Raw genomic sequence first — 14,587 nt, 5'->3', positions numbered from 1 at the left:
AGCACTGCTTAGGCCGATGGGTGTGTGTCATGAAGGTACTGAGAGAGCTATAAGAGAGCGCGGACGTCTCCTTATGCTTTCTCTCGCTCGCCGTACTTTGATATCATACACCGATCTGATCTTCAAGTCGAACACACCTCTTTACTCTCGCCTGTCACGTGACCGTGTAATCGCAGCCTCTGCGATTGAAAAATCGAAATTTTTCATATCGCGATATTATCGCAAATGCAATTAATCGTTCAGCCCTAGTTGGCATTTACTGTTATTGCTTGTGTGATGTTCCTCATTTGTAAGTCGCTTTGGATAAAAGCATCTGCTAAATGACTCGTAAACATTAAAAAATAATCTGTATCAGTCATAATCCGTATCAGTCATAAAACAACAATGTTGATCAGTCTCTAGTGAGGTACTTAACCCCTTTATCCAGGGGTCTGTGCTTCTAATAAGTAAGTTGCTTTGGATAAAAGCATCGGCTAAATGACCATTAATTGGTTGTCTGTGCTTGTAGACTCGGTTTAAATAACCAGTTTAGTGGATTAAATTAATCTCTAGTTGACTGTGAGAACCTTTTTGGTTATATTTAGTTTGGATTTCCTGTTTTTTTTGCTCGACTTTTACTCTTTTTATATTTTTCCTTGTCTCTCTGAGTGACTAGTAGCACATGGTGCCCACATGTTGTGCCTTGCATTCTTTGTCTTGGTGTCCACACACACATACACTCTTTCACATTCCAGCCCCTAACAGCCAGCTCTAGTGGTTCTTACAGCTCATTCGCTCCAGTGTACTCATGCACCCTTTAGTTGTATGTGCACTACATAGACACGAATTGAAGGTTTGTTAATTCAATACAGCAATTAAAGCTTCCATTCACATGTGACGGTGCCATGGCAATATCAGTGTGCCTGAATGAACTGAAGTGTGTGTGCTTGTGTTAGAGAGAGAGAGAGAGAGAGAGAGATTTGGGCAAGGGGTAGTCGGGCAGGTGCAATGACAGCTGGTCTGGGCAGCTCAAACCAAGGGGGAGCAAAAGAGTGCTGAAAAGATGAAGTACTGATAGTAGCATTGAGCACAAGAAAGAGAGAGAGAGTTTGAATGGAAAAAAAGCATCAGCTCTAGAAATAGGCCTGTTTTTGCAAGCGCCTTTTGGTTTTCCATTGTGAAGCAATGGGCAGTTTTATGTTCCTCGCTTCAGTGCTTGTTTCTCTTGACAGACAATATTTTAATATGCCGTATGAGTCACTGCAGCAAAACCACAATGAGCTTATGCGTGTTCATAAGGCTTGTGAGTGTGTGTGTCCGGAAGAGGAAGATAAAGTGTGTTTTGGAAAAGGCTCTGATTGAAGGGGAGAGGGAACGTGAGAGAGAAAAGGGGGGTGGGGGTGGTACAAGTCTTGTGAAGACCATTTATAGCTTTGTGGAGAGAGAGACATATTAACTAGTCTTTACTTGAAAGAGACAACTTTATAGAACTAAACCAAATTTGGAGGCCAAAGGAAGGAGACGAGAAAAATACAGCAGCGTATGATTGAGGTTTGGAGCCTCCACTGGCACGGTTGGATTTTTACTCTTGAAAACAGACCTAAACTCACATAGGGAGATAGTTTGAATCTGAATTTAAATCAGGGTTTTGATTTGAATTAGAGCTATTAGGAATGTTGGTCGTGAGAAAGAGAGAGAGACAAAGGCGTCTGACTTCAGAAAGAGAAGCAGACAGATCTGTTTCATGGCCAGTGCCCTGCCAACAGCCCAAGGCCAAATATGTGAACTGGACTGATAAAAATAGCCAAACACGGCAGTAAAACAAACATGCGTATCTGAATCTGTGCAAAATCACATTTGGTCCCAGAAATTTTGTTGCTGGATCACTGTATTCAATTTCTCTTCTCTTTTCAGCCTTGATGTTCTGTCATGCTCATGATTAGATGAAGCTAGAACTTCCCAGCTTGGATGTGTAAAGTTGGATGTATCATCATCACATCTTTAACATATTGAATCAATTAATGTCAGTTAAGATTGATAGAGTAAATTAATAACATCCTCATCATCAAAAAGTAGATTTATTTTAAGATGGATGGGCAAACATCAGGATTAATAGCAACATCAGACTAGAGGTAAACAGCATGCTTGGACAAGTCGATATGGAAATACATATTTTAGTAAACTTTAATTCCAATTTTAATCCTTAGTTTAGAATGGGGGAACATTTGTTTGTAATATTGCTACCAAATCAGACCCAAAACAACAAATGTAGACAAATGTTCAAAGGTTTGGGGTCAGTAATTTTTTTTTTAAAGAAATTAATACTTTAATTCAAGGTTGCATTAAACTGATTAAAAGTGACAGTTAAAGACATTAGTTACAAAAGATTGCACTTTCAAATAAATACTGTTATTTTAAACTTTCCATTTACAAAAAAAAAAGTTTCTACAAAAATATTAAGCAGCACAGCTGTTTTCAACATTGATAATAATGAGAAGTCTTATTTGAGTTCAAATCAGCATATTAGAATTATTTCTGAAGGATCATGTGACACTGAAGACTGGAATAATGATGCTGAAAATTCAATATTTCCACCACAGGAATCAATTACATTTTAAAATATGCTAAAATGTTCAATTGCATTAGTATTTCACAATGCTATTGTTCTTACTGTATTTTTTATCAAATAAAGCAGACATGGTGAGCGTAATAGAGCTCTCTCAAAAACATTCAAAAAATCTTTCTGACCAGACCCAAGCTTTTGAACAGAAGTGTTTGTAACTATATTAGATAAGCTTCACATGTTGTATGCTTTTTGTTTGTAAAAAATTAACACCCAAATAAATAAAAAATTACACAAGCTACACATGAAGCACGGATCTTACTTTTACATTTACATTTAATCATTTAGTAGACGCTTTTATTTTGACACACTCCAGTGACTAACATAACTATCATTCCTCTAAATGGTGAGATTCATAAATTCCACTGAAGTGAATGATTAAGTGGGAAGTAAAGCAAATTGAAACACATCTTAATCAAACTCTTTGTGCTGATCTGCAAACAAAATGGATAACTTTATTTTGTGTGATGTTATGGTTGAGGCCAAAGGCTGACTTTTAACTGTTTGTGTGACACAAGAGATACCCCTAGTGGTAAAAGGGCAGCATTTCACCGACCTTCAGCAACCCTGTTGGGGACTTAACAAGGAACTGCTATATTTCTGCCTTAAAGACAGATCCCCAGTCTTAACTCAAACACACTTACACACACAAACATTCCAGAATCATCTGTGCAACCAGCGTCATTGCTACTCTTTCTTCACTGGGTTTCTTTCCCTCCGTGAATACAGCAGAATTTCTTAGAGCTGTAGGGAATTTCTGAGAATAGTTGTGTAATTTCCAGTTAGCGGTTTCTTCTTGGGGGTATTTGAATATAGACGTATCCTTGATGCAAATAGATAATTTCCTTTTACTTCATGTGTCACAGGAGGAGGCGATTCCAGAGCTGGAGATTGATGTGGATGAACTGTTGGACATGGAGAATGATGTAGACCGTGCCGCAAGGGTCAAGGTATCCTTCTCAAGAATTGCAGATTCAGTATTGTATTACAATTTCTATTACATCTTAAGTTTTTAACAGATTTTTACATTTGAATGACATTATTTTTCTCTTATTGTCCAACAGGAACTGCTGGTAGACTGTTATAAACCTACTGAAGTGAGTACATTATCTCATATCTAAGAGCAGGCAAAATATGCACATATTGGTAGCAGAATTAAATTAGACAAATCTATTTCAATTTTACTCATTTAAACAACATTAAGTAAGGAATAATTGATGACGGGCCATTGAATTATTAGAAAATAACGCACACCCGAGGTGGTCAAATGAAAAATGGTGTGTCTGATTGGTCCAGACGCTACAGTGATGCGGCCACGATGTGAAGCAATGCGAAGTTACACCTCAGGGTGTGCATTACTTTCTAATAATTCAACGGCCCGTCATCAATTATTCTGCTTATACTACGGTTACCACTGCCTGGAACTGCTTTATCTGTGCGCTTCCCTGAAAACAATTGCTTACCTTAGAATGTTCGTCAACCAGTCAGATTCCAAGCATTCAACAGCCCCGTGTAATTCTGTTAGTAATGAGTGTACAGTTTTAGGACTTATGCCTGTTATAATTATGTGGAAATCTGCAGAATCTGAAGTGCTAACTACCCACCTCTCTGCTATTTTGTTAAAAATCGTACTCAATTTTTTCCCCGTTGTAGGAGTTTGTAGCTGAGTTGCTGAACAGGATCCGTGGCATGCAGAAGCTCAGTACTCCTCAGAAGAAATGAAGCTTCTCTCACCTCCACCCTCCTTCAACCAATCTCATCCCTCCTTTTCCAATTTTAGGGGTGTGACTATTCACCCCTGAGCAGGTGCTCATCCAGTCCCATTGCCTCTTTTGCATCCATTGGGGAGGAGGTGGAGGCAAAATTATGGGAGATTCAATCAGATCCTTATAAGCCGGGCTTATTTTCTCATTATGTTGATTTTATTTGTATTATTTTATTCTATTTCACTTTTTTGTAAAGGTGGAAAGATTTCATTGTTTTTAAATGTATTTCATGTTGGTATACATTACTGTGCATTATATTCTTTAGATTTTAATTTGGTAATTTAGTTTTAATTTCAAAGGTTTCAAAGCTCCCTGTCTCAATGAACACATGGACTAAAACCCTTTGTGAAACTGTGACGATACTTGGTTTAAAATGACATCAGAAGGGATTAGACAGAAGTGGCCTTGTGGATACATTTTTTTTCTTTCTTTTTTAAAAATTTTTTCTTTCATTTTTTATTTCATTTTTTTTTTTTGAGTCTCGTCTTCCTTGAATAAGTGTGCAGGAACATTCATGGACATTTTAATTACAAAAAAAAAAAAAAAAATAGAGTGTTTAAAGCTATTTTAAAGCGAGGGAGTTTGGCTTTGTGGTATTAACAGGGAAGGGAGCTGTGTGTAGGAAAAAAATTGGGGCTTTGGTTCTTTAATTTTCCCCTGTCTTACACATGCCACACACACAAACACACACTCACTCACTCACTCTCTGAAATTCATGGGCATCACCACCCTCAGGGATCAGGAGAAATTACCACACACACACAACCACAGCTGTGGCTTTTGGGCCTCACACATCCACAGATGTACAGACGGACTCTTCCAGAGACCGATAGGGAGAGACTGGAGATCATGCTAGACAAGCTGCAGTGTGTCACGGTCACTGGCAAACGTACGTTTAGAATTAATCCTCTCACGTGACTCTCCTAAATCATCTTTCCCAGGAAGCCATCTGCTCTTTTTGTCTCAGCCAATCAAATACTATAATAAGAGGGCTAATAGTCTCACTCAGTGCTCTTGAGATTCACCAATCCAACATTTTCAGCAGGTGTTTTAGAAGAGCTTTTCCCATAACATGCTAACACATCACTAGCATCTGCACATATTAATCATTCATTGATGCTCCTCCTCATCCCATCTGAGTTCACTTGTGAATTATATGAAGTAAGGTACAATGACAACTGTCCTGGACTCACAACTGTTTTCTCTCTTTCTCTGCTCGCTCTTTTTTTTCTTTGGCCCCCCATTTTAATTTTATGTCTTTATTTCACCTCTGCATTTCATTTGACATGAGAGTCACTCTCCCTACTTTCAGATGTTGCCTTAGGTTACATTTATGTTATGACAACCAAATGAATTTAATAATGTTTGAGGAACATGCAAGAAAAAAATATCTGCAAAAGTGGAAATCTTTTTGAAGTTTTAGAATTAAATAAAAGGTTCTTGTACTTTCAATGATTCTTCTTTTTTTTTTCTAGGGAAGGAAGTTGACTATGTACTAAGCAATTTTTTTTTAGATGCATTAACTATTAACAAAATAGAATCATCAGTTTTTATCATTATATGCACCTTGTAGTGCTGTTGATTTCTCTTTTCTGTGTAAATGATACACGGGAGGATTGAAAGAATCAATTGGATTTAAAAGGAACAATAATATGAATTTAGGAAAAATGTACTCAAGGTCATACCTTTTGAAGAAAAAAAAAGTATCCTGTAGCAATACTAAACTGTCTTGGTTTTTTGCCCAATTTTGTTACACTTTTATGCAACTTTAATAAAAATATGTTAAATTACATTTTCGTGTTGCTGTTTCCTTTTCTTTACTTAACTGAATAAAAATCTTCGTTGAATTTCTATTAAAATATGTTTCTCTTCTGTCCATTATGAAATATCTCAAGCCGGTCTTTTTAGGGAAACCTTGTCAGTTGGTAGAAAGTTCGTGGGTTTTCAGCTCCAAATGCTATTGGCCAGTTTGACCACCGAACTGAAATCGATGACACCACGATTCTTCACCATCGAGCTTCTATTGGTTCTTAAAAGTAGCGAGGTCTGAATTGATTGGCTAGCGCCTCACAACGGTAGTGTGTTTCAACAAACGTATAAACGCTGAGGAAGTAGATTTGTCCGATGTCAACTTGCCCTGATATGCAAATTCAGTCGACAGCATGTAATATTTTTCATGACTTAAACAATAATCGACAAGAAGGTAAGCTGTTTAGTTGTTGTTTATGCACTTAATAGAGGTTGTTTGTTAGATCGTCGTGTATTGTTATCCTGTTTCTTGCATCGGTTAATTTGCAAACATTCATGGAGCGATCAAGAGATTCAATGCAACGTTCCAAAGTAACGTTAAGTTAATCCATTACTACGTTGTAATTGAGTTTTTTTTTTTTAAAGGCGCAACCGTTTGTTTTTTCCACTCTAGTGCATTAACATTACTGTACCGCGTTATACTGAACACTTCATGTCTCTGAATGAAGTGTGGAGTTGTTCAGTTGGAAAACGAGTTTTTATAACTAACCTAAATCCACAATTCTTTGTGAACAGCACGAAACTGTAACTATTAATGTCTTTCACAGCATATAATGTATGAGCTATAGATGTGGAGAATGAGTAATGAGCTTGTAACGTAAGTCAGTGCAGTGCGGCCTTTGGAGGATGTAACGTACATGATACACGTCGAGTCTGTGAACGTGCTCCTAATTCATCATACTACGAACTGTATCAGACGAGTGCATGGGGTTTCCTCTTTCTAATTAAACATAAAGTGGTTAATAGGGTCTTAAACAGCTGCTGCTGTCTCAGGATACTGTGCTCTTAGCTGCTAGTGTCCTCTAAAGGTCTTTAGACTGGTCAGTACATGGCATGCACATCATTTTCACATCTTCCGGTACTGACATATGGTTCTTTTTATGCTACAATGTTTGAAATCATACAGCCTAGAAAGATATAAGGTGAATAAGAAATATGAAAATATAAACATGGAAAAATATGCAGTATTATTCTAACATTTAATTAAATATAAATTATATATAATCATATATTATAAAATTGTAATAATTAACATTTTTATTTACTGCATTAGACGCCATGAGATCTCACCGCTGTTATTATACTGTTCAATACAGTGCTATAAACAGTCATGCCAGCTCAGCCGGCTGCCAGAGAACCAGAGGAGGAGATGGAGACAGAGGCCGACCCTGAGGTTCCTCAAACTAACGGTGAGGTGGAGGAGGAGCGAGAGGGAGGAGAGGCAGAGGAGACAATGGAGGAGAGTGGAGAGGAGAGGGACAGCGACCTGGAGGAGAGTGAGCCAGAGGAGGAAGAGGAAGAAAGTTCAGGTCTGCTGATTGAATATTTAATTGTTTTCTTCCTAACTGTCTGCAGTTGTGTTGCAGCAGCTGTCAAAGTGGTTGCATTGGGAGAGTAATAGTTCGCCTCCCCCTAACCCCCCTCCCCCTCAACCAAAAAAATGATTATTACATATGTTATAATATTGTGTTATATTTTGCATAAAGACACTTAAGCCTTTTTGTTTGACTTTTGACATTTTCTTTTAATTTTTTGCATGACTATTGTCAATTGACAAATTCCCGCAAATCTTGTAACTTGAATGCATATTGCTTTTGAATAACATCCAAATAGCCAAAAATGATCATATAGTGATACATAGAATGTAGTATATTAATGTGAAGACTGACTGGAATTGATAGGAAAAGAGAATGAACAGCATGGATGAACAACATTGAATGAGAGTGAGTTTTCTCTTTTTTAGAAATGGATGATGAAGATTGTGAGAGAAGACGATTACAGTGCCTAGATGAAATGTCTGACCTGGAAAAACAATTCCTGGAGTTAAAAGACAAGTACGAATACTTCTTTCTAATTGGTTTAGGCTAGGTGGCATTTCATTTTTTTGACCAATAGGAACAGGGCCATCATATGGGGTGGATGGCCACCAATAAAAAATAGTATATTCTGTATTGTATTGTTCAAACTAATTATATTTTTCTAAGAACCAAATTCTCTGTAGAGCTCTATTGATGATGATTTCCTCTACAATTTCAGGCTTTTTCAAGAACGTCTGAACCAGGTTAAAATGAAGCTGGATGAGGTTATGACAGGAAAGGCGGGAGAGTACAGAGAACCCTTGGCAACACTGCAACAGAACCTACAGCAGAGGACACAAGTGGCAGGTGACATATATCAGGACGCACATATCTGCTTTATGTTATCTCGCTTACATATGAGCCACAGGTCTCAGGTCATCTTTTAATTCTCCTCCTGTAGGTGTGTATAGAGAACTTTGTCTGCAAGTGGTCAGACACAAACATGAATGTGAAGTGCAGGGGGCAAGACAGCATCTAGAGGTAACACGGCTCAGCTGACCCACATATCTAGATGTAGCATCCTTTACTAAAAGCTACTTCTGTGTTACTATGGTACTAAATGATGTGTCATATATATTCATGTACCATGAAATTTACATGGTACTACAGGGTATTTCAGAAATTTCATGGTACAAAAAAGTTGTTACGTAATGTACATTGGTACCATGCTTAAAAAACATGGTAATACCATGGTACTATTGTATGATTCGACAAACTTGCATGCCTAGTAGTAATGAAACATTTCAATATGCAGATCCATACACAAACATGCACACAGCATATTTATCATAATCTAGAAGAAGTATCACAAAAAAACACACCACAGTGAAAAAGCACTGCTGTAAATAAATACTTGCATGTCTCTTCCAAAACAGTGTTTGTTTGTTTGTTTGTTTGTTTGTTGACAGTGCAGTGATGATCATGAATCATATCGAGTCGGTGTGTGTGTGTGATAATGAGATGCTTGTTTTTCTAGAGTGAGAGGACACTCTTGTTTGATGCCATAAAAACAGAGCTGTTGGAGAAGATCCGCAGACTGGAGGAGGACAAACAGAGCATAGATATCACCTCAGGTACATAAACACACACACACACACACGTTTACCTGGCTATCAGAGTAGGGATATATGTCTGCCATAGACTGTAAAAAAGATGGACGGCACACCTTCACTCACTTCCATTGAAGAAAAGAGAAGCCGCCAATGTCCCAATAGGGTGCGGATATATTGCGCTGATTTGGGACCAGTCTGCGCAGTAGTGAGCGAAGTGGAGCTGCGTCCCGCCCACACTCCCGTAGAGTCGATCGCAAGCACACGCCCCTGACCCTTTTTTTAATTAGCCTGACTGCTCCAATTTTGGTCTGCTGATTGCCGTACAAGAGGCTTCTGTTAAAATAAGGTAAATACAACTCCAGTCTCCTCCTGAAGATCCCGAAAAAGTTTGTTGGTGCCTCAGTTCGCTCAGAGAAGCTGTCAATCTCAACTGTCAATCATGACGTCACACCCCCATTTTTATAGCACCACATAACTAACTAAAACCAAACTTATTTAAAAATCGAACACTTGAACTTACATCAGCGTGATAAAAACTACATAAAATGACAAAAAACATATTTAAAAAAAAAATTATTTGAAGTGAAATTGTGTTATTTAGTTTGTCTCACGTCCCATTAGATTACATGGAGAGGGCGGGGGCGATCGAAACTTTTGGGTTCACTTTTCAAGACTTGTGAGGCACACTTGATGTCTGCATAGACGTCTTCTGTTTCATGTAAAGCTAAATATTATTACTCCATCTGAATCCCTAACCTTAATAGAGGTGCGCTACCTAACCCAAAACAACGGGGCTTGTCAAACTGTTTAAAAGCAGGTTTGGGTCTGTTTTTTTTTTGCGTTTGTTTTTTACTTAATATTTTGATTTTGCGTTGAGGTGTGTAATGTCAAGGTTTGCTTATATAGCACCTTAAAAAGCTAAACAAGTGCTAACCAAAGTGCTGCACAACAAACATAAAATAGACATCATCCTGCAATGAAACAACTACATTGATGAAAAAATTATAAAGTAAAATGATGGTATTAACTGGATTAATAATAATAATTTGTTTAATTCATATAGCGCCTTTCCCAAGCTCAAGGACGCTTCACAGTGACAGTAAGGAACAAACAATCATTTCACACAATGTATTGACAATGAATTATGAAACAAGTATTAATTCATTCATTTAAATACAAGTATTATAGTGTAAAAATGAAGATATTAGTGTAACTGAGTTATGAAAAATGATTAATTAATGACAATATGCAGTTGCTGATATTTATATAGCCAGAGGTAAGATGAAATTCTGACAGCTTGTATTGTAAATCAATTAGCTCTTTATAACCGTATAGCAGACTAATAACATAAATTGTATATAAATATCAGTTGTCCCTCTGTATCTCCCAATAATGTCTTAATAAAATGACATTTAAATGCTTAGTTTTACGATCAAAGCTCTGCAGTTCTTATTGTTTGGGGCAAAACATATAACGCAATGCAATGTAATGATGATTAAGAGATATAGAAAAACATTTGTCTAAAGCCTGGTGTATCTTATTTGGTACAATTTAATGTGATTATTCTAAAAACTGTGTTTATATGAAGTTTATTTAAGTTGCTTCAGTCCAGTTATTCTTGTTTATTTTATAAAAATCAGTAAAGATTTCACAGCAAGTGTACAAGTGTCAAGTCTACTGGGACTTGAAGGGAGATGTGTTTAGAATCATAATAAAAGGCCTTTAACTTGCCAAAAAAATAAATATCAGTCAGACAGCAGAAGGCATGTAGTAGATACGTATATAGATACTTGTGTACTGTTGTATACAACAGGTTTTTAGCAAAGTTTTGATCATGTTGATAATTTAGAGGCCTTAGAAATTTGTGTATCAGATATGCTGTGAGAGTCTGTCATCTGGGTCTTTTCGCTGAGAGAGGAAAAGTAAAGAGACTGAGTGAAAAGTCAGGTCACATACTCTCGCATGCACTCAGTTCATGCAAATCTCTAAACCATATCCCCAAAAGAAAACAATTTATTTAAATTTTTGTGTTTTGTTATTCATACAATTTATATGCATTTATAAGATTACTTATTTTTTAATAAAAACATTATGCACTTAATATTATTAACACTATTGACAGACTTGTGGGGACATTTTAAGCATATTTGTTCACCAGGCATTTCTAGGTTAGAAACACAAATACTCACCAGATCCATAAACACAATCTTGCTCTTGATCAATCAGAGTGGTGGAAGGATGACGTTAGGATGAAGAAGTGTAAGAGAAGGAGTCACCTGATTCGCCCAGACAGGAAGAAGAAGGCAGCTCTTGTGTCAGGTAATTAAGTATTCTCTTTAAATGGAGATTTGTCTCTTCCGCTCTCATTTAGTCACCACTTGCCTTCCAGATAACTGTGTTTATATGAAGTTTATTTAAGTTGCTTCAGTCCAGTTATTCTTGTTTATTTTATAAAAATCAGTAAAGATTTCACAGCAAGTGTACAAGTGTCAAGTCTACTGGGACTTGAAGGGAGATGTGTTTAGAATCATAATAAAAGGCCTTTAACTTGCCAAAAAAATAAATATCAGTCAGACAGCAGAAGGCATGTAGTAGATACGTATATAGATACTTGTGTACTGTTGTATACAACAGGTTTTTAGCAAAGTTTTGATCATGTTGATAATTTAGAGGCCTTAGAAATTTGTGTATCAGATATGCTGTGAGAGTCTGTCATCTGGGTCTTTTCGCTGAGAGAGGAAAAGTAAAGAGACTGAGTGAAAAGTCAGGTCACATACTCTCGCATGCACTCAGTTCATGCAAATCTCTAAACCATATCCCCAAAAGAAAACAATTTATTTAAATTTTTGTGTTTTGTTATTCATACAATTTATATGCATTTATAAGATTACTTATTTTTTAATAAAAACATTATGCACTTAATATTATTAACACTATTGACAGACTTGTGGGGACATTTTAAGCATATTTGTTCACCAGGCATTTCTAGGTTAGAAACACAAATACTCACCAGATCCATAAACACAATCTTGCTCTTGATCAATCAGAGTGGTGGAAGGATGACGTTAGGATGAAGAAGTGTAAGAGAAGGAGTCACCTGATTCGCCCAGACAGGAAGAAGGCAGCTCTTGTGTCAGGTAATTAAGTATTCTCTTTAAATGGAGATTTGTCTCTTCCTCTCTCATTTAGTCACCACTTGCCTTCCAGATTAAATCCTGCTCCAGCACCAACACTAGGGACGCACTGATACTGATACTGGTATCGGGCCTGATACTGCGCTCCTGTTTTTGTACTGGTACTCATTAAAATGCTCCGATACCACACAGAGTGTTAACAGTGCTGTGTCCAGACTAGGGTGACCAGACGTGCCCGTTTTCTAGTTTTTGGTGTCCTGTCCCTGACACCATTCTGCTCTCTGTTGTTCTGTTGTAGGTGTTTCTTTGTCTTTGTCTGTCACTGGCAACCCGCAAATACACTGTAAAAGCCCGAACAACATAGCCAGCTGGCAATTGAATGATTGTGATTATTTTCACCAGCAGAGGGCGCTGCGAGCTATACTGATTACTTGGTCCCAAGCAGTGTTGCCAACTTAGCAATTTTGTTGCTAAATTTAGCAACTTTTCAGACTACCCTAGCAACTTTTTCTTTCAAAAGTACCTAGCAACAAATTTAGCAATTTAAAAAATGTATTTGGCAACTTTTGATAAGTGACTCAGACAATAAATAGGCACACATTTCCCATCCAAATTACACAAAAAGAGGAAACCACAGATGCCTAGCAGTACACACATCACGTGAATTGAGTTAGCTGCTATTTGCAATCGTTCAATTCAATAATAATAATATTTTTTGCTGAGATTTGATGATGTGACAATTTTGCGTCGTGATTACACAATGACATCATTGCGTAATGACATCACAACGTCTTTTAGCAACAAATCGACCTTCCTTTAGCAACTTTCTCTGAAAATTAGTTGGTCACTGGTCCCACGCTGCTACTTTAGCCATGAAGAACTTGGACGAGAGCAGAACGCTATCTCTGCTATTGTCAAAAGAGACACTGTTATTGGTTTCAAGGTAGTCACATACTAACTATACATGTTAAAACAAAGTAATACTGTTTGTGTGCACTGTATAACAAAGCATGATAAGGTTGCGGGATTGTTTTGTACACAATATTAAACATTCCTGAAACTTTCACCGTCACAACTCCAATATGAATAATATAAAAAATAATAAATTAATCAATTACACTTGCAAAATTAAATTAGCAGAAAGCACATACTTTGTGGTCAAAATGAGCCTAAAATGCAAAGTAATAAGCTTGATTAGGGATAGAAAAGATCCATTTCCAAAAGCATAAACATAAAATTTGAGAAAGTTGTAATTACTGTATAGTTTGTGAAAATGTTAAATACAGTTAGAACTTATTAAACATATTTGTTAAATACAGTTTTATTTATCATATGTTCTCATATTTATTGTTTTATTTGTAATGTGATTTTGGAAAGACATAATTTTGTTATAATACTGTTGTGATATGTTTGCTATTTGCAGTAGTTACTATTTACAATTTTTTCCCCGTTACTATGTACTATTGTCCACGTTTTTTAAATTCTTAGATAATCACAAGTGAGATTTCAGTGATATTTTTACCACTGAACTAGGAAATGTCCCCAGTTTTCATTTCAGAAATCTGGTCACCTTAGTCCAGACAAAGAAACACCGACAACAGAACAACAGAGAGCAGAATGGAGTTATTATAGATTAAGGATATCTAGGAAGTACAGAACATGTAAGTAATTAATATAATGCTAAACATTCAATATTCACGCCAGTATATCTGATGTGTAAGCTGATAAGCAAAGCACGCTGAGTGGATTGAGCGCGCGGTGGCGGAGATGCGCGAGCTTGTTGTGCGAATATCCCTTTCTCACAGAGATCACTGGATAGTTTGTAGTTCGGTCGGATATGTCAAAAGCAAGTAAAACAAAAAGTTTCATGGATCATTTGGATTAAAACTAAATCATAAACATAAAACAGACAAAAATGATAGGGGCATTAACTATAAACAATTTTTATTTTAAACGTCAAGCATGCACGACTTTATTTAAAGGGGTCATATGATGTTGCTAAAAAGAACATTATTTTGTGTATTTGGTGTAATGAAATGTGTTTATGCGGTTTAAGGTTCAAAAAACACATTATTTTCCACATACTGTACATTATTGTTTCTCCTCTATGCCCCGCCTTTCTGAAACGCGTAGATTTTTACAAAGC

The 14,587-nt window shown here is 36.8% G+C and overlaps 2 protein-coding genes across 3 annotated transcripts in view; both read left to right on the top strand.

Annotated features, from left to right (window-relative positions):
- Nucleotides 1–5,820, top strand: part of LOC107744269 (protein phosphatase 1 regulatory subunit 14B-like) — a 25,530-nt gene extending 19,710 nt beyond the window's left edge. Inside the window, exons 2-4 of the mRNA XM_016557806.1 lie at nucleotides 3,469–3,552; nucleotides 3,667–3,699; nucleotides 4,256–5,820. Coding sequence (XP_016413292.1) covers nucleotides 3,469–3,552; nucleotides 3,667–3,699; nucleotides 4,256–4,324 — 186 coding nt within the window. The 3' untranslated portion in view covers nucleotides 4,325–5,820. The remainder of the gene's footprint in view (nucleotides 1–3,468; nucleotides 3,553–3,666; nucleotides 3,700–4,255) is intronic.
- A 643-nt stretch (nucleotides 5,821–6,463) lies between these two features.
- LOC107744268 (breast cancer metastasis-suppressor 1 homolog) overlaps nucleotides 6,464–14,587 on the top strand; it is an 11,778-nt gene continuing 3,654 nt past the window's right edge. The window contains exons 1-8 of one of the 2 annotated variants that reach the window (XM_016557804.1): nucleotides 6,464–6,571; nucleotides 7,494–7,706; nucleotides 8,141–8,231; nucleotides 8,434–8,561; nucleotides 8,656–8,735; nucleotides 9,232–9,328; nucleotides 10,371–10,406; nucleotides 11,534–11,626. In XM_016557804.1, coding sequence (XP_016413290.1) covers nucleotides 7,508–7,706; nucleotides 8,141–8,231; nucleotides 8,434–8,561; nucleotides 8,656–8,735; nucleotides 9,232–9,328; nucleotides 10,371–10,406; nucleotides 11,534–11,626 — 724 coding nt within the window. In that variant the 5' untranslated portion in view covers nucleotides 6,464–6,571; nucleotides 7,494–7,507. The remainder of the gene's footprint in view (nucleotides 6,572–7,493; nucleotides 7,707–8,140; nucleotides 8,232–8,433; nucleotides 8,562–8,655; nucleotides 8,736–9,231; nucleotides 9,329–10,370; nucleotides 10,407–11,533; nucleotides 11,627–14,587) is intronic. The other variant, XM_016557805.1, reaches the window with a different exon arrangement.

The sequence above is a fragment of the Sinocyclocheilus rhinocerous genome, unplaced genomic scaffold (genome assembly GCF_001515625.1).
Source record: "Sinocyclocheilus rhinocerous isolate Xijiao unplaced genomic scaffold, SAMN03320098_v1.1 scaffold648, whole genome shotgun sequence".
Taxonomy (NCBI): domain Eukaryota; kingdom Metazoa; phylum Chordata; class Actinopteri; order Cypriniformes; family Cyprinidae; genus Sinocyclocheilus; species Sinocyclocheilus rhinocerous.
This window is presented reverse-complemented; position numbering and strand designations above follow the sequence as displayed.